At 43.5% G+C, this 22,495-nt stretch overlaps 1 protein-coding gene across 7 annotated transcripts in view; it reads right to left on the bottom strand.

Annotated features, from left to right (window-relative positions):
- atp11c (ATPase phospholipid transporting 11C) overlaps positions 1-22,495 on the bottom strand; it is a 273,394-nt gene that overhangs the window by 34,047 nt on the left and 216,852 nt on the right. For all 7 annotated transcript variants that reach the window (XM_060927777.1, XM_060927778.1, XM_060927772.1 and 4 more), the window contains exons 20-27: positions 18,040-18,211; positions 17,737-17,839; positions 10,208-10,353; positions 10,052-10,111; positions 6,281-6,408; positions 2,419-2,554; positions 2,257-2,322; positions 2,035-2,138 (exon numbers count right to left, since the gene is read on the bottom strand). In XM_060927777.1, the coding sequence (XP_060783760.1) occupies positions 2,035-2,138; positions 2,257-2,322; positions 2,419-2,554; positions 6,281-6,408; positions 10,052-10,111; positions 10,208-10,353; positions 17,737-17,839; positions 18,040-18,211 (915 nt within the window). The remainder of the gene's footprint in view (positions 1-2,034; positions 2,139-2,256; positions 2,323-2,418; positions 2,555-6,280; positions 6,409-10,051; positions 10,112-10,207; positions 10,354-17,736; positions 17,840-18,039; positions 18,212-22,495) is intronic.

The following is a 22,495-nucleotide window of genomic DNA, read 5'->3' as shown; positions in this document are numbered from 1 at the left end:
CAAAAAATACAAGATCGATCTCTTCCAGGTGGCTATAGGCACTATGTTCCCAACCGCGCAAGGACCGCTATAAAAAGTGGGTGCCGGCAAACGAAACCGAAACTCAAGAACGCGAGATGGCTGAAGCTGCACAGCTAAAAATCACCGCCTGGCCTGAAAGCTGATGTATGGCATTACTTTGGATTCGAACGTTACGAGGACAGAGACGAAGTTGATAGAACAAAAGCAGTGTGCAAACTGTGCCACATATACCCCTTTTCCACCAAATCAGTTCCAGGGCTGGTTTGGAGCCAGTGCTGGTGCTGGTTCACAACTCGTTCAACTTGTGAGCCAGCTGAGAACCGGCTTGCTTTTCCATAGCTCGCGGTGCTAAGAGAAGACACGTCATTATGTCTCTGTATACGTCAGTTACGTCGTTGTATACATCATTACGTCGCTACGTTTGCATAAACCTTGGCGCGAATATCGAAGCAAAAACAACGCGGAAGAAGCAGCAGCAGCAACAACAATAATAATAATAATGGATGACTTCGCGTTTGTACAGCTGCTGCTTCTCGTCGCTTAAAAATGGCGATCTTTCGCGGTCTTGTTATTGTTGTCGGTCTTAACAACTCCGCCCCCCCACTGACGTAAGCGGTTCTTTCCTCTGGCCCAGCAGAGAGTTGGTGCTAGCCTGGAACCGGTTTTTCTGGCCCCAGAGCCAGTTCTTTGTCAGTGGAAACAGAAAACCCGGTTCCAAACTAAGCACTGGCCCCGAACCAGCCCTGGAACTGCTTTGGTGGAAAAGGGGCAAGAGAGGTAAAATATAGTGGCAATACAACCAATCTCCGCAACCACTTATCCAGGCACCACGCCGACACAGTTTCAGCTAAACCTGCGGCAAATCAAACTGCACTGGAGAAGGCATTTGGTGTTAAATTACATGCACAAACACATATGGGGCTGTTCCTGTCAGTAGGGACAGTTTTTACTTTAAAGTGACAATCCAGCAATATCTAAGCAGATCGATATCGGATTGAATCGGATCGTGACCTTATGAATCAGAATCGAATCGATCCAGGAAATCTGGATCGATTCCCAGCCCTACTACCTGGATATAGCTTGGATAGAAGTTGGGTTGTTGTTCAGGGTTTTTGGACTTGGACCATTTTTATTGTTAGAACTTTGACTTTGTACATTGGATTGACAGAACACTGAATTACATTCGATCAGAATCAGCATTCAATATTGGTAAGTCACCCCCCCCCCCTTAACTTTTTGTAAAGTCTATAATTCTTCCATCAAATGTGTATGTATTATAATAATAGCTGGTTTTTTCGTGGTATATCAGATATATTCCATTCAGCGACTCATCTTCAACTCGTTCAGTATCATGCTACTGTAGCTGAATGGAATACATCTTATCTCATCATCTCTAGCCGCTTTATCCTGTTCTACAGGGTCGCAGGCAAGCTGGAGCCTATCCCAGCTGACTACGGGCGAAAGGCGGGGTACACCCTGGACAAGTCGCCAGGTCATCACAGGGCTGACACATAGACACAGACAACCATTCACACTCACATTCACACCTACGGTCAATTTAGAGTCACCAGTTAACCTAACCTGCATGTCTTTGGACTGTGGGGGAAACCGGAGCACCCGGAGGAAACCCACGCGGACACGGGGAGAACATGCAAACTCCACACAGAAAGGCCCTCGCCGGCCATGGGGCTCGAACCCGGACCTTCTTGCTGTGAGGCGACAGTGCTAACCACTACACCACCGTGCCGCCCCTGGAATACATCTGATATACCATAAAAAAGCCAGCCAATATTAATGAAATATAGGTTACAAATGCTGATAATAATCATGATGCATTTTTTTTATTTCATTGATTCGAATGGTCATAAATTAGCATCGGGATTTATCATCACACGATACATCATTATGTGCCTGGTAGTTAGTACCTGCGTAATCCCCCAACATACAGAAATAAGGTTGAAACGTTCAGCCATAAAAAAAAAAAGTTTCATACTGCTTTCCACATTTACTCACCAAATTATGCCTCCCCAGAAGAAGCTGAAGAACACATAGAAGGCCAGTGAGCCCCAGATCACAAAGTGATTGATCCATGTCCAGTGCCGTGTGTCCAAGGCCAGCTGAAAGAGAAAGCAGAAAACAAGTCATGTCATGCACTTTTCATTATAATAATATACACAGACAAACCTAAACTGATGCAAGTAATCCAACAGATATTTGCTTGCTCCTCATGCTAACCTTTAGTGTGACGGTAAAAACAAGGACTGTAAAAACTGTTGTTCCATAGGACCAATTTCCAAACACCTGCAAGAAAGCGCCGGAACGTGAGGATAAACAGGCCATGCTATTACTGTACCCAGCTTGAAGAACTGTTAAAGAGTAGCCAGAAATGACTCTGACCTGGCCGTTGTCCTGCAGTGCTGGGTTGCTGTACAAACATTTGACACCAAAGAAGAAGAGAAGCCCCTGGAAAACCCCCAATATGGTCCAATAGAAGAAGGGACACCACCGTAACCTGGCGTTCTTTGCTATCTCCCTATAGAAAGGGCGAAGAAATCAATTTAGAGAATAAGAAAAGAAAACTGGAGTCGATACAAACCATAAACTTTTATCATCATCATCTCCAGGGTGGCACGGTGGTGTAGTGGTTAGCGCTGTCGCCTCACAGCAAGAAGGTCCAGGTTCGAGCCCCGTGGCCGGCGAGGGCCTTTCTGTGCGGAGTTTGCATGTTCTCCCCGTGTCCGCGTGGGTTTCCTCCGGGTGCTCCGGTTTCCCCCACAGTCCAAAGACATGCAGGTTAGGCTAACTGGTGACTCTAAATTGACCGTAGGTGTGAATGAGAGTGTGAATGGTTGTCTGTGTCTATGTGTCAGCCCTGTGATGACCTGGCGACTTGTCCAGGGTGTACCCCGCCTTTCGCCCGTAGTCAGCTGGGATAGGCTCCAGCTTGCCTGCGACCCTGTAGAACAGGATAAAGCGGCTAGAGATAATGAGATGAGATCATCTCCAGAAACATGCTCCTGATGTTGGAAGATGGCATGTTACTTTTATGCATTAAAACGTCCTACATAATTCTAATCATTAAGACCAGACCAACGCAAACTAAAGATCGTTAGCTAGCTAACGTTAAATGTTAAAAGCCATGTGACGCCATGTCAAGACCTGTAACGTTTTCTATTTTGAAATGCTGGAGAATGTGTGTTGCTGATGAGTGCACAAGTTTTGAGAACACCGGAGAATTTACTACTTTCTAAATCACAAAAAAATGATACAACTCCAGTCAATCAATCAATGTGCGCATGCCCAATGTGGGGTGCATTCAGATCCAGCTGAATGATTTATGGGTTTGTTTGATCTCGCTCCAACTTCTGGAACAAAAGTGACAGCCCTAATAACTCACATCTCCATTTATCATGAAACTGGGCAGAGAGGGGCAACTCTAAAGCATTTAGGTGTGCAGTTCAAGATCTACACAGGATATATATATATATATATATATATATATGGCCTGAAAGTAGATGCTGCCTTTCCTCCATTTCAACACACAGCCGTGACTGAAGTTGCAGCAGAGTGGAGACCACAGAATGCACAAGGCACATAATGCACTTTCTACCTTCACCTGATTGTTAATTTCTTTTAAATTTAGACAAATTTTTTGATTTGGAGTAACTGCTGGAGTTTTATTATACTGGTTTACCTCTGTCCATCCGTAACACCCTTTTTCTCAGCAACTACAAATCATAGCCACTTGATATTTGGTACCGAGCTTCAGCTTGGGGTTCTATACCGTGTGTACCGTTTTCAGGTCTGTCGCACGTCGACTTCCTGTTTACCGACTGAACGCATTTACGAAACATGTAGCATGGATTTACAAAATTTTCGTAACACTGTTCTCAGCAACTACAAATCACAACTGCTTGATATTTGGTACAGAGCTTCAGCTTGGGGCTCTATACCGTGTGTACCGTTTTCAGGTCTGTCGCACACTGACTTCCTGTTCACCAACTGAATGCATTTACGAAACATACAGGGTGGATTTTGACACTATTTCAAGAAGCAAAATGCTGTTTCAAAATGACCGTTTACCAGGATGCTATTTGAAATCCCCGGGGAGAGACGCTGCTCTTTACTGACTTGTTTCAGGATTAATTATCTGTTGAAGCCAACATTCATAATAAATGTCCTATTCCTTCGATTGCTTGCATTCTGATACAAGTGAGAGCGGGGGGGGGGGGGGGGGGATACGCAAGCGAGCAGTAGCTCACAGCTGATCTTGTTTTATTACTGCCACTTTGCTCATCCTTGGGTTTAAACGTGGACGGAAAAACAAGGACATCGGAAATTTTATTTTTCTTTTGTATCAGCAAGAAAGTTCATTCAAAGATGCATTTTTGAATGAAGTATTCATCTTAATGAATGCCTAAACCAAAGCCAAGTTTAAAGCAAATGTACAATTCATAACCCAAATAGTCGATTATTCATTTCAATAATTGATAGATTAATCAAGTAGCAAAATAGCTGTTAGTTGCAGCTCGAGTACAAATGAACGATTTACCAATTCAAAATGAAGCGTAATGAAAGCGTGAAAAGTTCATTGTGCGTGTAATACAATTTCATTACTTCAGTTTTGAATATCAATGTTTCATGGCCAATTTGTGTCACACAATATTAAAAAAAATGACCGCGACTCTTAACAGCAGGCACAGAATTTATCATCCTTGGGTGGAACCCATATTGTTAAACTGAGAAATCTGCAGTGTTCACAAATTAACACACCTAGGATCCTTTCTGCATTCTCATCTCATTATCTCTAGCCGCTTTATCCTGTTCTACAGGGTCGTAGGCAAGCTGGAGCCTATCCCAGCTGACTACGGGCGAAAGGCGGGGTACACCCTGGACAAGTCACCAGGTCATCACAGGGCTGACACATAGACACAGACAACCATTCACACTCACATTCACACCTACGCTCAATTTAGAGTCACCAGTTAACCTAACCTGCATGTCTTTGGACTGTGGGGGAAACCGGAGCACCCGGAGGAAACCCACACGGACACGGGGAGAACATGCAAACTCCGCACAGAAAGGCCCTCGTCGGCCACGGGGCTCGAACCCGGACCTTCTTGCTGTGAGGTGACAGCGCTAACCACTACACCACCGTGCTGCCCCATTTCTGCATTCTATTCCTGACAAACAACCTTAATATACACTTGTGGCAGCGGGGGTGTGGCCAAATGGCGGTTTGTGAATGGAGGACGGGGCCAGGGAAGGGCACAGCAAAGTCAGTCTACCTGTTGTCGACTGATGTGTGTTTTGCAGTGACGACGGAGGATAGAAAAGCAGGGAGAGAGCGAAGAGACGGGCTCTCTCCCGATCAGAGCACGTGTGTGAGTGTGACAGAGAGAGGAGTAAAGCTGAAAAGCAAGTTATAAAGTCACAGAAATAAAAAGTCTGTGTTAACATCAGTTCCCGCCTGCCGCGCTTCAGTATTCCACCCACATCAGACACACTATACAGCCAAAAGTATATGGACACCTGACTGTCAGACACACGTGCTTGTTGAACATGACAATCCAAATTTATGCGCATTAATAGAGAGTTGGTCCCTCCTTTTCCTTCTATAACAGTCTCCAACTTTGAGACAGCTTTCCACTAGATTTCCACGACTACCAACGTGGCTGTGAGGATTTGCGCTCATTCAGATCCAAGAGCCGACATTGACGCAAGGTGATCGTGTCCTGATTTCAGGCGAGAAGGCCTGGCACACAGTCAGCGTTCCAATTCATCCCAAAGGTGTTCCAGTTTAGGGACGACCCATACATGAATGACAGTCATGTGGCCATGTAGGTTATTTGCAACACACTCGATTGGACCATCAGTCACTGTTTATTGAATTGTTGCCTTCTTCTCTTTGTAGAAGCCTAAAGTGTATTATTTTAAAAGGTAGGGTAGGTGATTTTGTCGACACCGGCAACAGTAAGCATGTAACTGAAAACTCCCATGCCCTTCTTTCAGTGCTCCCTCCACTCCTCCGAAAGTCCACGAGAGAGCGTGTGGGGTAGAGCAGCGCAGGAACTTTAAACATTTGTCTAACACTCTGGATGGAGATTGCACATTCAGTGGAAGCAGTCAGCTAACAATTTATCCATCGTAACACACTGCCACAAGTTTAACTGGTAACGGTATTATTATACTACAACAACAAAAAAAATCCAATTTAATAATGACAATAGTATGGAAAAAAAAAAAAAAAGTGTCTTACTTGTAAAGAGAGGCATTATGTAGCAGGACCTCAATGGCTATGTGCTGCTCCAGCAGACTGTATGCCAGGATAGGCATGGAGGTAAAGCAGATGTTGTACATCGTCAGATAAGCTGCATCATACAGGGGCTAGAGAGGGCAGGGATGGCAGGGACATGGCACCCGGGGTTAATACAACACAAAGGAAAAAGTGCACCCACACACGCACACACTACCATGAACAAACAAGTACGGTATATCCCCCGCTGGCAACTACGCCATAACTCTGGTAAAACGCGATTGAATTGAATGAAATTGCAATAGGCGTATTACCGACATAAAGAATCCTGTCAAGTTTCGTGAAATTCCTCCAAAAATTTAGAGAGTTGATTTCAGAAGGTGAGCACGCCTTCCCGGGACGGACAGACGGAAATCGCCACGACATAATCCCCCTTCGGGCCTTTCGGCCAGCCGGGGATAATAATTGTCAAGGAAGTTGATTTCAGAAAGCAAGCACACCTTGATGAAATTGCCAAAGTACAAGTTTGTTAATAATTAAGGGCATAACTTGCCCAAATTAAACCAAATGTCAATCTGTGTATAACTGTCATATAACAAAGCCTTCTGCCAAGTTTGGTGAAATTCCTCCACAAATTGTGAGAGGAGTTGATTTCAGAAGAATGTACACCCTCATGAAATTGTTTAATCAAGGGTCAAAACTCTGGGAAAATTTTCACAAACGAAATTAAATCGCAATCTGCATATTAGCGTCATATAACAAGGCTTTTTGCCAAGCTTCGAGAAATTCATCCAAAAATTGTGAGAGGAGTCGATGTCAGAAGGCAAGCACACCTTCATGAAATTGTCAAAGTATCATTTTGCTAATCAAGGGCTGTAACTCTAGTAAAAGGTGACCCAATTTAACGAAATTACATTACAGTATGCGTATTACCGACAAAGAATCCTGCCAAGTTTCGTGAAATTCCTCCAAAAATTGTGAGAGGAGCTGATTTCAGAAGGTGAGAACCCTTCCCGGGACGGACGGCTAGACATCGCCATGACATAATCCTCCTTCAGGCCTTTCGGCCAGCCGGGGATAATAATTGTCAAGGAAGTTGATTTCAGAAAACAAGCGCACCTTGATGAAATTGCCAAAGTTGGTTAATAATTAAGGGCATAACTCTGGTAAAATTTGCCCAAATTAAACCAAATGTCAATCTGTGTATAACTGTCATATAACAAACCCTTCTGCCAAGTTTGGTGAAATTCCTCCACAAATTGTGAGAGGAGTTGATTTCAGAGGAATGTACACCCTCATGAAATTGTTTAATCAAGGGTCAAAACTCTGGGAAAATTTTCACAAACAAAATTAAATCGCAATCTGTGCATTAGCGTCATATAACAAGGCTTTTTGCCAAGCTTCGAGAAATTCATCCAAAAATTGTGAGTCGTCGTCGATGTCAGAAGGCAAGCACACCTTCATGAAATTGTTAAAGTATCATTTTGCTAATCAAGGGCTGTAACTAGTAAAACGTGACCCAATTTAACAAAATTACATTACAGTATGCGTATTACCGACAAAGAATCCTGCCAAGTTTTGTGAAATTCCTCCAAAAATTGTGAGAGGAGCTGATTTCAGAAGGTGAGAACCCTTCCCGGGACGGACGGCTAGACATCGCCATGACAATCCTCCTTCAGGCCTTTCGGCCGGCGGGGGATAAGAAAGCCAACTCCACAGTAAGAGTAAAGACTGTGTGTGGCCACATGCAAAATATAAATCAAATCTTTCTCTCTTTTTTAAGCTACATCCATTAAACTCTGTGTGTGCTACAGCATAATGCCTCACTTATGGTCATTAGTCAGAGCACATGAATGCAGTTTCCTTCTCCAATTATTCAGCCCTTTTATTATGGAGGAGTCAAAACGCTAAAGTAGGAAAAAATGAGGGGGGAAAAAAAGTGAAACATTAACACTGGCAGCCTTGAGATAAAAATATGATAATTTGCTATAATTGCTGACAGGTTTGTGTTAACTATTCATCCAAGCCTGTTCAGGCCAAAAATAAAAAATTCCAAGGGGAAAAAAAAAATGTAATTAGTTAAAGCATGTCAAGTACATTTTTGCTTCCAAGTCAACTGAGAGGCTGTCCACACGGCAACGGATTCAGGTGAATCTGATAAAATTGTTTATCGTTTCGGCCTGGCGTCCACACGGCACCGGCGTTTTGGGTGCCCCAAAACGATATTTTTTGAGAACAGGTTCCAGAGTGGAAAAATCTGGCAACAGCGCCGTTGCGAAGTCGTCTGGATGAGTAGAACGGATTTGTTTACAATGACGTCACAACCACATGACTAGAACAAGCAGCACTCTCGCTGTTTTGTATGAACCACTGCATTGCATTCACTTTTGTATGCAGCTTTTCTTTTAAATAAACAAGTAACTGAACCATTTCTTGAATTTCTTTTTTTTATTGGATAAGACTGCTTTTCAAAATGTTCACACACAATATAAAAAGTTATATAAATTATATAAAAATGCTTTTCAAAATGTTCACACAATAAGAAAATTAAGTTATATAAAACTATGCACACTAATAAAACTAATTTGTACACACAGAAGGCACGATTTCCTCGCGTAGTCGCAGCCATCTTCTTCTTGTTGTTGTGTGTTTGTTCCTGTGAGTGCTTCACGCCGGGTAGAAGGGGTTTATGCACATGCGTCCTACTTCTTCTATTGTTCTGGTGTCTCCGATGGGACCGTCTTAGCCCATGTTTACATTAGACCGTATCAGCGGATCATCAGATTAACGTTTTTAAAACGATTAGTGTGCACACAGAAACACCAATACACGATTTGCGTGCACACAGCAACACCAATACACGGATACGCTCGGCTCCGCAGGCATCCTGCGCTCCAAATCACTCCGCCCTGAACAGCGAGTGCCCTCTGGAGGGTGCGCACTCCGGCCCTGCGCAGCTCACACAGCGCGCGAGTGAAGTGCACAAGCTGTGATTCGGGACTGAGCCGCTGTGTGTGAGATCCCAGCGCATATCACTTACCACTTGCAAGTGGAAGGATGGCAAGCCTAAAGACAATCATAACTACACAATGGGCAGTATTTGCATCAGTATTTGCAGTATTTTCATACTTTTATACTCTTTAATGAAAGGTGATACAAGGCGGAAGTCCGCGCCGTTTTTCAGCAGTCGCGTCACATGACCAACGCCAGCGAATCAGGAAGGTGGAGGTCACAGTGACGTTGTCCAATGAGATGCCAGCTAGAGCTCAGCACAGCGTATCCGCGTATTCTCAATGTTTACACAGCACCGGACCACACACGATCTGGATTGAATACGTGGACGCTGGCGGATTCCCGTTTCCCGGCGTTTCCAGGCGTTTTAATGTAAACGGACAGTGCATCCGTGAAGAAAACGAGACAGATACGGTCTAATGTAAACGTAGCCTTAGAGCGCACGTAGAGGTGTGGCATGTGTATTGCATCGTTTTCAGCAAGCGTTGCGTTGCCATATGTACCTGATATTTTACTGATCTGTTGCCCATGTGGACGCGATATTTTTTTAAATAAAATCTTGTTGCCGTTGTCGTGTGGATGCAGCCTGAGGCGATGGTGTTCTTGTTTTTGAGAAAACAGAACAAATAATTAAAATTAAAATATTTTGGTGATCTGAAAGCAGTCCACACCACACCACAATCACTAGGGGGCAGAGAGAGAGAGGAAGGAAATAACAGAGGGGAAGTACAGACAGGAAGTGGCTTTTCTCTGAATGCTCACCTGTTGAGACCAACCACAGAAGAACTGGTAGAGGAACTGAGGTAAAATGAAACAGAGGTTCTGAGGGGGAAAAAAAAATTATACACATCTTAATTTGTTCAGGACAAAAACCGCGATGCATGTTATGGTATGAACAGCCATTTTAGTTTTCTCTACCTTGTAGAAGAAGTACTGCACGAGGTGAGCGATGCGGACGTAGTAGAGGTGGCCATGTACCAACAATAGCTTCTTTAAGTGTTTCAGTTTAGGGATGGCATAGTCACTGTTTCTGACTGCCTGTCGCCCCTCTTTACCCTTTATACCTGCAAGACGAGAAGAAAGCAAGTCAGCCTGTGAAATGAAAGCTGCCCCTACACTACTGAGGAAATAAGACACTGCAAAACCTACTTTAAGATGAATTTTGATTAAGCAATATCGCACAAGCATGTTCTCCCATATAAACTGTACATTGAGTTGACTGGAGTGTGTAGGAACTTTCAAGCTGTAATCCATGACTTCCAGATTAACTGGGGGACAAATATGAGGTGACACAGAGGCCAAATTCCCTTAGTCATCCATCAACATGGGAAAAGAGACGAGAACACACAAACCAAATAAGAGAGAAGAAATGTGTCGACCTTCATAAGTCAGGGACCGATTATAAAAAATATCTACTGTTAGGGCAACAACAAGAGTGCTCCGAGAGCACAATATCCCTCCTGGCAACTCGGCCATAACTCTGGTAAAATGTGACGGAATTGAACAAAATTGCAATGTGTGCATTACCAACATACAACAACAAATCCTGTCAAGTTTCATGAAATTCCTCCAAAAATTGTGAGAAGAGTTGATTTCAGAAGGTGAGTACCCTTCCTGGGATGGACATCGCCACGACATAATCCCTCTTCGGGCCTTTCAGCCAGCGGGGGATAAAAATTGTGAAGGAAGTTGATTTCAGAAAGCAAGCACACCTTGATGAAATTGCCACAGTACAAGTTTGTTAATAAATAATTAAGGGCATAACTCTGGTAAAATCTGCCCAAATTAAACCAAATTTCATTATGTGTATAACTGTCATATAACGAAGCCTTTTGCCAAGTTTGGTGAAATTCCTCCACAAACTGTTAGAGAAGTTGATTTCAGAAGAACGTACACCCTTCATGAAAGTGTCAAAGTACAACCCCGATTCCAAAAAAGTTGGGACAAAGTATAAATTGTAAATAAAAATGGAATGCAATAACTTACAAATCTCAAAAACTGATACTGCATTCACAATAGAACATAGACAACATATCAAATGTCGAAAGTGAGACGTTTTGAAATTTCATGACAGCAACATCTCAAAAAAGTTGGGACGGGGCAATAAGAGGCTGGAAAAGTTAAAGGTACAAAAAAGGAACAGCTGGAGGACCAAATTGCAACTCATTAGGTCAATTGGCAATAGGTCATTAACATGACTGGGTATAAAAAGAGCATCTTGGAGTGGCAGCGGCTCTCAGAAGTAAAGATGGGAAGAGGATCACCAATCCCCCTAATTCTGCGCCGACAAATAGTGGAGCAATATCAGAAAGGAGTTCGACAGTGTAAAATTGCAAAGAGTTTGAACATATCATCTACAGTGCATAATATCATCAAAAGATTCAGAGAATCTGGAAGAATCTCTGTGCGTAAGGGTCAAGGCCGGAAAACCATACTGGGTGCCCGTGATCTTCAGGCCCTTAGACGGCACTGCATCACATACAGGCATGCTTCTGTATTGGAAATCACAAAATGGGCTCAGGAATATTTCCAGAGAACATTATCTGTGAACACAATTCACCGTGCCATCCGCCGTTGCCAGCTAAAACTCTATAGTTCAAAGAAGAAGCCGTATCTAAACATGATCCAGAAGCGCAGACGTCTTCTCTGGGCCAAGGCTCATTTAAAATGGACTGTGGCAAAGTGGAAAACTGTTCTGTGGTCAGACAAATCAAAATTTGAAGTTCATTATGGAAATCAGGGACGCCGTGTCGTTCGGACAAAAGAGGAGAAGGACGACCCAAGTTATCAGCGCTCAGTTCAGAAGCCTGCATCTCTGATGGTATGGGGTTGCATTAGTGCGTGTGGCATGGGCAGCTTACACATCTGGAAAGACACCATCAATGCTGAAAGGTATATCCAGGTTCTAGAGCAACATATGCTCCCATCCAGACGACGTCTCTTTCAGGGAAGACCTTGCATTTTCCAACATGACAATGCCAAACCACATACTGCATCAATTACAGCATCATGGCTGCGTAGAAGAAGGGTCCGGGTACTGAACTGGCCAGCCTGCAGTCCAGATCTTTCACCCATAGAAAACATTTGGCGCATCATAAAACGGAAGATACGACAAAAAAGACCCAAGACAGTTGAGCAACTAGAATCCTACATTAGACAAGAATGGGTTAACATTCCTATCCCTAAACTTGAGCAACTTGTCTCCTCAGTCCCCAGACGTTTACAGACTGTTGTAAAGAGAAAAGGGGATGTCTCACAGTGGTAAACATGGCCTTGTCCCAACTTTTTTGAGATGTGCTGTTGTCATGAAATTTAAAATCACCTAATTTTTCTCTTTAAATGATACATTTTCTCAGTTTAAACATTTGATATGTCATCTATGTTCTATTCTGAATAAAATATGGAATTTTGAAACTTCCACATCACTGCATTCCGTTTTTATTTACAATTTGTACTTTGTCCCAACTTTTTTGGAATCGGGGTTGTACAAGTTATTTACTCAAGGGTCAAAACTCCGGGAAAATTTTCACAAACGAAATTAAATCGCAATCTGCGTATTACCGTCATATAACAAGGCTTTTTCCAAACTTCGAGAAATTCGTTCAAAAATTGTGAGAGGAGTCGATGTCAGAAGGAAAGCACACCTTCATGAAATTGTATTATTTTGTTAATCAAGGGCCACAACTCTGGTAAAATGTGACCCAATTTAATGAAATTGCAATACACGTATTACCGACATATAACAAAGAATCCTGCCAGGTTTCGTGAAATTCCTCCAAAAACAGAGAGGAGTTGATTTCAGATGGTGAGCACTCTTCCCGGGACGGATGGATGGATGAACATCGCCACGACATAATCCCCCTTCGGGCCTTTCGACCAGCAGGGGATTAAAAAGTGGACACGAACTGGAACTGTTGCAAACTTGCCTGGAAGAGATCCCAAATTTAGTAAAATCTTGGGCTTTCCAAAACCTCCAATAGAGAAAGAACTCTATCCCAACTGTAAACAGGGATGTGATTTGGGGCTGGTGAAATTGTCTGAAAATTTTAGGCGGGGGTCTGGGGGCCGCAGGCCCCCAGCTGGTCCAGGGCAGCGCCCTGGTGGGGGGACAAGGGGGGAAGCCCCCCGAAGCTCCTGGGTTTTGGGGTTTTCTGACTTAAAAATTGTACTAAAATGGCAAGCAAAACACACAAGAAAAAACTTGTCATGATTAACAAATTCAAGCCAATTTAATGGTCAACATGCAACTCTGACGCACGCTCTCACTCACCCCCCCCAAAGAACCAGCGCGAGCAGGGCCCGCTAGCCCTGCGCCTTGGGACGTTATTCGCCCTGAGGCGAGCCGCGGCGCTCCGCTTAGGTTTCGTTTCTATCCCGGGCTCCAGCCCGACTTTGGACGCTCGTAGCTCGGGCAGGGGAGGTCCCAGTATCCCCAAACTTGACAGCCAGAGACCTCTGCCCTCTCCCCAAAGAACGAAATCGCTGAACAAATGTCTCACAGTCTTATGTCCAACGTCTGTAGCAACCTCTTTCTCCAACCATTCCCAGCGGAACTTGTTTTTCACTATTCTGTCGATTTCTTTAACTCGATTTGCATCTTTACGCTCGATCACGGAGGCTGCCATCTTTCAACTCTTTGTTTGAAGCGAGCTTACGTACAGCTAACAAGCACGTTCATTGGTTGTTACAGAGCGATGGGCCAATCACGTACCTCGTTTCATCTCAATGACGTAATTGCGTAAATGACGTAATTATGTCAATGAGATGAAACGAGGTACGTGATTGGCCCATCGCTCTGTAACAACCAATGAACGTGCTCGCTTCAAACAAAGAGTTGAAAGATGCCAGCCTCCGTGATCGAGGCATAAAGATGCAAATCCGAGGCTGCCATCTTTCAAACAAAGTCGGAACGAATAGGATACAAATGTGGATTTGAGGGAAAAATCGGAAACATTTTTTTTTTCAAGTTTTGAGGTGAAAAAAGCGGAATTCCGCGAATTCGCGGAAAAAAAAAAAAATCACATCCCTGTGTAAAATATGGTACAAGTCCTGTGACCTTTTGGGGCTGGTTTTCCTCCAAAGGCCCTGGAAACCTCGTTAGGGTACATGGCATCAAGGACTCCATGAAATACCAGCACACTTTAAATCAAAATCTGACTGCCTCTGCCTGGAAACTAAAACCAGGGTGTCCTTGGACCTTCCAGCAGGACAATGATCTGAAGCGCGTGTCCAAATCAAGACAAAAATGGTTCGCTGACCACAGAATCAAGCTTCTGCCCTGGCCATCTCAGTCCCCAGACCTGAAAACCTGTGGGCTGAGCTGAAGAGGAGAGAGCACAAGAGAGGGTCGAGGACCCTGGATGATCTGGAGACGGTGTAAAGAGGAATGGGCTCAGATGCCCTGCTCTGTACCTTATAAAATGTTATAGAAGACTCAGTGCTGTTTTACTGGCAAAGGGAGGTTGTACAAGATAGTAAACACAGGGGTGCCAGTAATAGTGGCACATGTGTTTTTGTTGAAAGTAATTATTTCTGAATGAGGGATTTGTTTTCCTCTGAATAAATTTGCTTCAATTAAAAGGTTCGATTTTTTTTTTCAGTGAGATGAAGCGACTTCACCAAAAGATGTATTTTTTTCCCCTAACGCTTTTTCCTAATCTTTAAAAGGGGGTGCCAATAATCATGGAGGTCACTGTGTATACACGCATACATAGGAGTAGCGAAGGGATGGGCAGCAACGTCACCTAACAACAAGGTGGTTCTGGGTCCAAACCTTGGGGCTGGCTGGGGCCTTTGTGTTTGGAGTTTGCATGTTCTCCCCGTGTCTGCACGGGTATTGTCCGGATGCTCTGGTTTCCTCCCACAGTCCAAAGACGTGGATGAGCTCAACTGGCTACTCTAACTTGTCCAAAGGTGTGAATGGGTGTTCACGTCTGTATTAGCCCTGCAATAGACTGGCGACCTGTTCAGGGTGTACCCCGCCTCTAGCCTGAACTTAGCTGGGATTGGCTCCAGGTTCCCACGCGACCCTGATGCATAAGCAGTATTCTTTGTTTGCACATGACATCATGGCTAATTACGCATGAGGCTTTGAACTGGAAGTTGGCCATGTTGGAGGATGTACACAAACTCATGCGGCACAAATTTACTATAGAAGATATACTCGAGAGGTTGTTACGCTCAAGAATTCCTTTTGTTTCTTTGCTATGCTGACTCTGTGCTGTAATTGGATGCGGGCACAACTTGATTCGAGACAAGGGGATTTGTAAGCTCTTTAGATTTCCAGCAACTATAAATAATCAAGGAGGAGAGAAAAAAAAAAAAAAAAGAGTTGTCCATGGAGCACAGTCCAACATAAACCGGGCTGATCTAAACGACGAGAAAGCAAAAACCACACAAGTCTGCAGTGAGCATTTTATCACTGGTAAGTGCTATGAACTAGTTATTAATGAAAGATTGCAATATATAAGAAAATATTGGATTGTTTAATAGTCTGGTAGTGCAGAAACTCGCTGCCGTCAAACGCGACAGAGTCGTGATCATCGAATGTGTGAGCCGACAATCAAAGGCTTCTACGATCATTTCATTTTAAAAAGAGCTGTAGGCCATTTTTGATTATTCTGCTTTTTCTTTCCATTATGGAAACCAGCTGATCTTGACAATTTACAGATCCGGATTGGGCTCCAACACAAAACATGGGCCATAACAAAATCAAAGATGGTACTAAAGCGGGAGCTCGAAATGCTCGGGTCAGAAAGCACAGAAAGAAACGCAAAACTATTGAAGAACCTTCCCAAACTATCAGTCAATCGAACAAGATTCATATCAATCCACTCCCTCAAACACTGCAGCCTCCTCGCCCGGTGAGTGCTCTTTTATAACTAAATATGTTACATAGTGTGTTAGATACCTATTTTTTAAACAGTCAAAAAGATTGTTTTTAAAATAGATTTGAGAAATGACTACAAGCTTCGAAATGTAACTCCTTTACCTTCCAGTCTGTACTCTTACCACTGTATACATACACTACCGTTCAAAAGTTTGGGGTCACTTTGAAATGTCCTTATTTTTGAAAGAAAAGCACTGTTCTTTTCAATGAAGATCACTTTAAACTAATCAGAAATCCACTCTATACATTGCTAATGTGCTAAATGACTATTCTAGCTGCAAATGTCTGGTTTTTGGTGCAATATCTCCATAGGTGTATAGAGGCCCATTTCCAGCAACTCTCACTCCAGTGTTCTAATGGTACAATGTGTTTGCTCATTGCCTCAGAAGGCTAATGGATGATTAGAAAACCCTTGTACAATCATGTTAGCACAGCTGAAAACAGTTGAGCTCTTTAGAGAAGCTATAAAACTGACCTTCCTTTGAGCAGATTGAGTTTCTGGAGCATCACATTTGTGGGGTCGATTAAATGCTCAAACTGGCCAGAAAAATGTCTGGACTAGATTTTCTGTTCATTTTACAACTTATGGTGGCAAATAAAAGTGTGACTTTTCATGGAAAACACAAAATTGTCTGGGTGACCCCAAACTTTTGAACGGTAGTGTATATATTTCGGATATCTTCCAACATGGCGGCGGTCAATGACGCAAGCAGTTTTGGTCACATGGTTGCAAACGAAGAATAGATAGATCATTGCTGTTGGTCAGTGCGGTAAATCTCACTCAGTGCGTTTACATGCACATAGAGAAAATCGAATTTCTGCCGTAGCTCGACTGAAATCGAAGCTCTAAATGCCATGAAAACACCTTAGCTTGGCTGAAATCGAACCGAACTGGATTTCTCGTAATCGAGCTACGCGACCTAGATTATGCGATTGTAGCCGAGCTACTTAGTGCATGTAAACCCTATCGAGCTACGTAGTCGAGCTACTTACTTCAGCACTGCCCCTTCCGGAAGTGACGAGACCACAAGCGGGAAACACAACAGCCTTGGTCGGCATGACAACAGTAGTAGTAGCGAGCAGCAGAAGAGGTCAGGAGGAACAACATCTCTCGATGTTGCTGTCCTCGTCGTCGTTCTTCTTGTGAACACGGAACTGATAACTTTGTTTACACTCTTGAATAGCTCTTCTTCATGACGACAACCGGAAGTGTACCAACACGATGGGGCGTGTAGCGCCACCTGTGGCTCGGGTGCACAATGTACCTCACACAATAGCTCGATTTCCTTGTGTGCATGTAGGAGTGGATTTCTCTGGCACCCCTGCTGGGACCCTTAGCTCGATTACCGACAGTAGCTCGATTTGGATGTGCATGTAAACGCACTGACTGTGGTAGACTAGTTAACATAACAGAATGCTCACTTCAGGCGAGTTTAAAGTCACAGGATTTTCTTTTTCCTTGCGTCCATTTTGGTGAAATTGTCCACTGGGCAAATAAAACCCCAACAGCCCAGACGAGAAATCGGCTCCTTCTGAGCTAGTGATCTGTTGAACTTACCAATGCCCACATGAGCCTCCAGGATCATACTGACATCATTAGCACCGTCTCCAATGGACAGGGTGATGGGAGAGCCTTTCGAATTCTTCACCATTTTCACTATCTACAAAGTTTAATACAAATACATGTTATACCGTATTTCCAGCATTCACACCTCAACACCTGTATAACAACAGATTCCGTGTGCCCTCTATGCACGTGTGTACAGGACCAGTCAAAAGCTGGGACAAACTTCCTCATTACTATGAATCAGTAAACGGTGTCCAAACTTTTGACTGGTGCTTTATGTGCTGCATGTCAGACCTGTGCCTTCTGCAGGGGCGCCATGCGGCAGCAGAGCACAGCTGTGCAGTTCTGGCAGATCTGCAGGAAGAGGCTCTTGTAGCGGCTTGCGTCAGGAGATGAGTTCAGTACTAAAGACAGTGTGGCTCCGTCGATGATGAAGCCGTATTCCTGACTGGCTGTGGACCAGCTCCTGAGGGAGACAAGTGCACATACGCTAGGTTTAAAAAAAAAAAAAAAAAGCTTCAAAATTACACCATCTTTAAGATGCAGCATCTGGATAAAACAAGATCAGCTGTGAGCTACTGCTCACTTACGCATCCCCCTGCTCTCGCTTATATCAGAATGCAAGCAATCGAAGGAATTAAACACTTATTATGAATGTTGACTTCAACAGATAATTAATCCCGAAACAAGTCAGTAAAGAGCAGTGCTCTCCCCGGGGATTTCAAACAGCGTCCTGGTCAACTCATTTTGAAACAGCATTTTGCTTTTTGAAATAGCGTCAAAATCCACCCTATACGTTTCGTAAACACATTCAGTCGGTAAACAGGAAGTCGATGTGTGACAGACCTGAAAATGGTATAAATGGTCTAGAACCCCAAGCTGAAGCTTGGTACCAAATATCAAGCAGTTGTGATTTCTAATTGCTGAGAAAAATGTTAGGAAAATTTTATACCGTAAATCTATGCTACATGTTTCGAAAACGCATTCAGTCGGTAAACAGGAAGTCGATGTGGGACAGACCTGAAAACGGTACGCACGGTATAGAACCCCAAGCTGAAGCTCGGTACCAAATATCAAGCAGTTGTGATTTGTAGTTGCTGAGAAAAGGGTTATGAAAATGTTATAAATCCATGCTACATGTTTCGTAAATACATTGTCCATAAACAGGAAGTCAACGTGCGACAGACCTGAAAACGGTACACACGGTATAGAACCCCAAGCTGAAGCTCGGTACCAAATATCAAGCAGTTGTGATTTGTAGTTGCTGAGAAAAGTGTTATGAAAATTTTATAAATCCATGTTACATGTTTTGTAAATACATTCAGTCGGTAAACAGGAAGTCAATGTGTGACAGACACGGTATAGAACCCCAAGCGGAAGCTCACTACCAAATATCAAGCAGTTGTGATTTCTAATTGCTGAGAAAAATGTTAGGAAAATTTTGTAAATCCATGCTACATGTTTCGTAAATACATTGTCCGTAAACAGGAAGTCGACGTGCGACAGACCTGAAAACGGTACACATGGTATAGAACCCCAAGCTGAAGCTCGGTACCAAATATCAAGCAGTTGTGATTTGTAATTGCTGAGAAAAATGTTAGGAAAATTTTATACCATAAATCTATGCTACATGTTTCGAAAATACATTCAGTCGGTAAACAGGAAGTCGATGTGGGACAGACCTGAAAACGGTACGCAAGGTATAGAACCCCAAGCTGAAGTTTGGTACCAAGTGGCTATGATTTGTGGTTGCTGAGAAAAAGGGTGTTTTGGACAGAGGTAAACCAGTACACACCTCCCCCGGAGCGGGGGTATAAAAATAATAATAATAATAAAAATAATACTATAATGCTGACTGCATGGATACACAAGTCCTTCAGAAAAGTATAATTAAATCTTTTTACTCTGTTGCAACGATTTTGGAAAACTAGACAGAACTACACTACCGTTCAAAAGTTTGGGGTCACCCAGACAATTTTGTGTTTTCCATGAAAAGTCACACTTTTATTTACCACCATAAGTTGTAAAATGAATAGAAAATATAGTCCAGACATTTTTCTGGCCATTTTGAGCATTTAATCGACCCCACAAATGTGATGCTCCAGAAACTCAATCTGCTCAAAGGAAGGTCAGTTTTATAGCTTCTCTAAAGAGCTCAACTGTTTTCAGCTGTGCTAACATGATTGTACAAGGGTTTTCTAATCATCCATTAGCCTTCTGAGGCAATGAGCAAACACATTGTACCATTAGAACACTGGAGTGAGAGTTGCTGGAAATGGGCCTCTATACACCTATGGAGATATTGCACCAAAAACCAGACATTTGCAGCTAGAATAGTCATTTACCACATTAGCAATGTATAGAGTGGATTTCTGATTAGTTTAAAGTGATCTTCATTGAAAAGAACAGTGCTTTTCTTTCAAAAGTAAGGACATTTCAAAGTGACCCCAAACTTTTGAACGGTAGTGTACAAGAGACAGATTTGGTATTGCTTTGTTTCATCTTTCTGATCATAAGACCTTTATTTCAAGCAACTGCAGTTTTGAATGTATTTTATATACCAGTAGTTGTGTATTTAGATTCCCCCCCTTAAACTTTACTGGGTTTTGAGTAATAGGTTTTCTATTTATTTGTTCTTCATTAGAGATGAATGTGCTTAAATGATGAGCACTGGATTGATATTAAGGTTGAAAAATGCAGCATACACATTTTTCACTAGATTGGTTTACTTTGCACCACACATGCCCCTTTTCCACCAAAGCAGTTCCAGGGCTGGTTTGGGGCCAGTGCTTAGTTTGGAACCGGGTTTTCTGTTTCCACTGACAAAGAACTGGCTCTGGGGCCAGAAAAACCGGTTCCAGGCTAGCACCAGCTCTCTGCTGGGCCAGAGGAAAGAACCGCTTACGTCAGCGGGGGGGGGGCGGAGTTGTTAAGACCAACAACAATAAGACCGCAAAAGATCGCCATTTTTAAGCGACGAGAAGCAGCAGCTGTACAAACGCGAAGTCATCCATTATTATTATTATTGTTGTTGCTGCTGCTTCCGTGTTGTTTTTGCTTAGATATTCGCGCCAAGGTTTATGCAAACATAGCGACGTAATGACGTGTCTTCCCTTAGCACCGCAAGCTATGGAAAAGCAAACTGGTTCTCAGTTGGCTCGCGAGTTGAACGAATTGTGAACCAGCACCAGCCCCGAACCAGCCCTGGAACTGATTTGGTGGAAAAAAGGCAAAAGTGTCACGCCACCGTCAGACTACAGACGTCACTATTGTTTCTAGTCAGAAATTGTTTCCTTTCATCTTTTCACAAACCAAAAACCTACAGGTTAGCTGTTAAGATTAACGTCCTAATTCTTTTGTTTGTGGTACATTCAGGAACTCAGACTCCACAGTTTCCCTCCCAGTACAGTGGTGGCCAAAAGTTTTGAGACGGACACAAATTTTGGCTTTCACAACGTTCGCTGCGTCAGTGTTTTGAGAGTGTACTGAAGTACAATTATAAGCATTTCATACATTTCAAAGGCTTTTATTGACAGTCAATTTTGGGGCTTTTGTTTGTCCGCAGGTTCTCGATGGGATTAAGATCTGGGGAGTTTCCTGGCCAGGGACCCATAATTTCAATGTTTTGTTCCCTGAGCCACATATGGCCCTTTTCCACTACCCTTTTTCAGCTCGCTTCAGCTCACTTCAGCCCGACACGGCTCGCGTTTCGACTACCAAAAAACAGCACGACTCAGCTCGCTTCAGCCCTGCTTAGCCCCTAAAACTCGCACCGTTTTGGAGTGGGGCTGAAGCGAGCCAAACCGTGCCGAGTGAGGCTGGGGGCGTGAGCAGACACTCCCCTGTGCACTGATTGGTGAGGAGGAGTGTCCTCACATGCCCACACACGCCCCGCGAGCACGCTGGGATCTGTAAACACCGTAAACCCGGAAGAAGGAGAATTACGAGAATTATGAAGCCTTATGCGCCTCGCCTCATCTATACGCTCTTGCCAGTATCTGTTGCCGTTGTCGGTGACAACAAGCCACAGCACCAAGACCAGCAACACTAACGACACCATGTCCTCCATGTTTATTGTTTACTATCCGGGTTGTGAGACTACCGCTTAAAAGATCACTGATGTCACTGTTTGCGCTGCTTAACGACATCACGTAACGTCCACCCACTTTCGCTAACTCCACCCAATGTGTCCACCCACTTCCAGCCAGCACGGTTCAGCGCGGTTGTAGTCGAAATGCAACTCCAACAGCCCCGCTCAGCCCGACTCAGCCCAACTCAGCACGGCACGGCTCAGCCCGACTCAGCCGCGTTGGTAGTGGAAAAGCGGCATTAGTCATCACTTTTGCCTTGTAACATGGTGCTCCATCGTGCTGGAAAAAGCACCGTTCATCACCAAATTGCTCCTGGATCGTTGGGAGAAGTTGATCTTGGAGGATGTTTTGACCCCACTCTTTATTTATGGCAGTGTTCTTTGGCAAAACTGAGAGTGAGCCCACTTCCTTGGATGAGAAGCGACCCCACACATGAATAGTCTCAGGATGCTTTACCCTTGGCATGAGACAGGACTCATGGTAGTGTTCACAGTCTGTCTGGAGAAGAAAATCGTTTTTCCAGATGTCCCAAACAGTCTGAAGGTATGGAATCAATTTTGTGCCAAAATGTTCATACAATACTTTTGAAATATCAAACAAAAAACAAAATTGAAAAAAATAAAAAGTCAATTTTTTTAGACTGGCAAACAAATTATTCA

Source organism: Neoarius graeffei, chromosome 8 (assembly GCF_027579695.1).
Source record: "Neoarius graeffei isolate fNeoGra1 chromosome 8, fNeoGra1.pri, whole genome shotgun sequence".
NCBI classification, from domain to species: domain Eukaryota; kingdom Metazoa; phylum Chordata; class Actinopteri; order Siluriformes; family Ariidae; genus Neoarius; species Neoarius graeffei.
The sequence above is the reverse complement of the archived record's forward strand: the minus strand, read 5'-3'. Positions and strand labels throughout refer to the sequence as shown.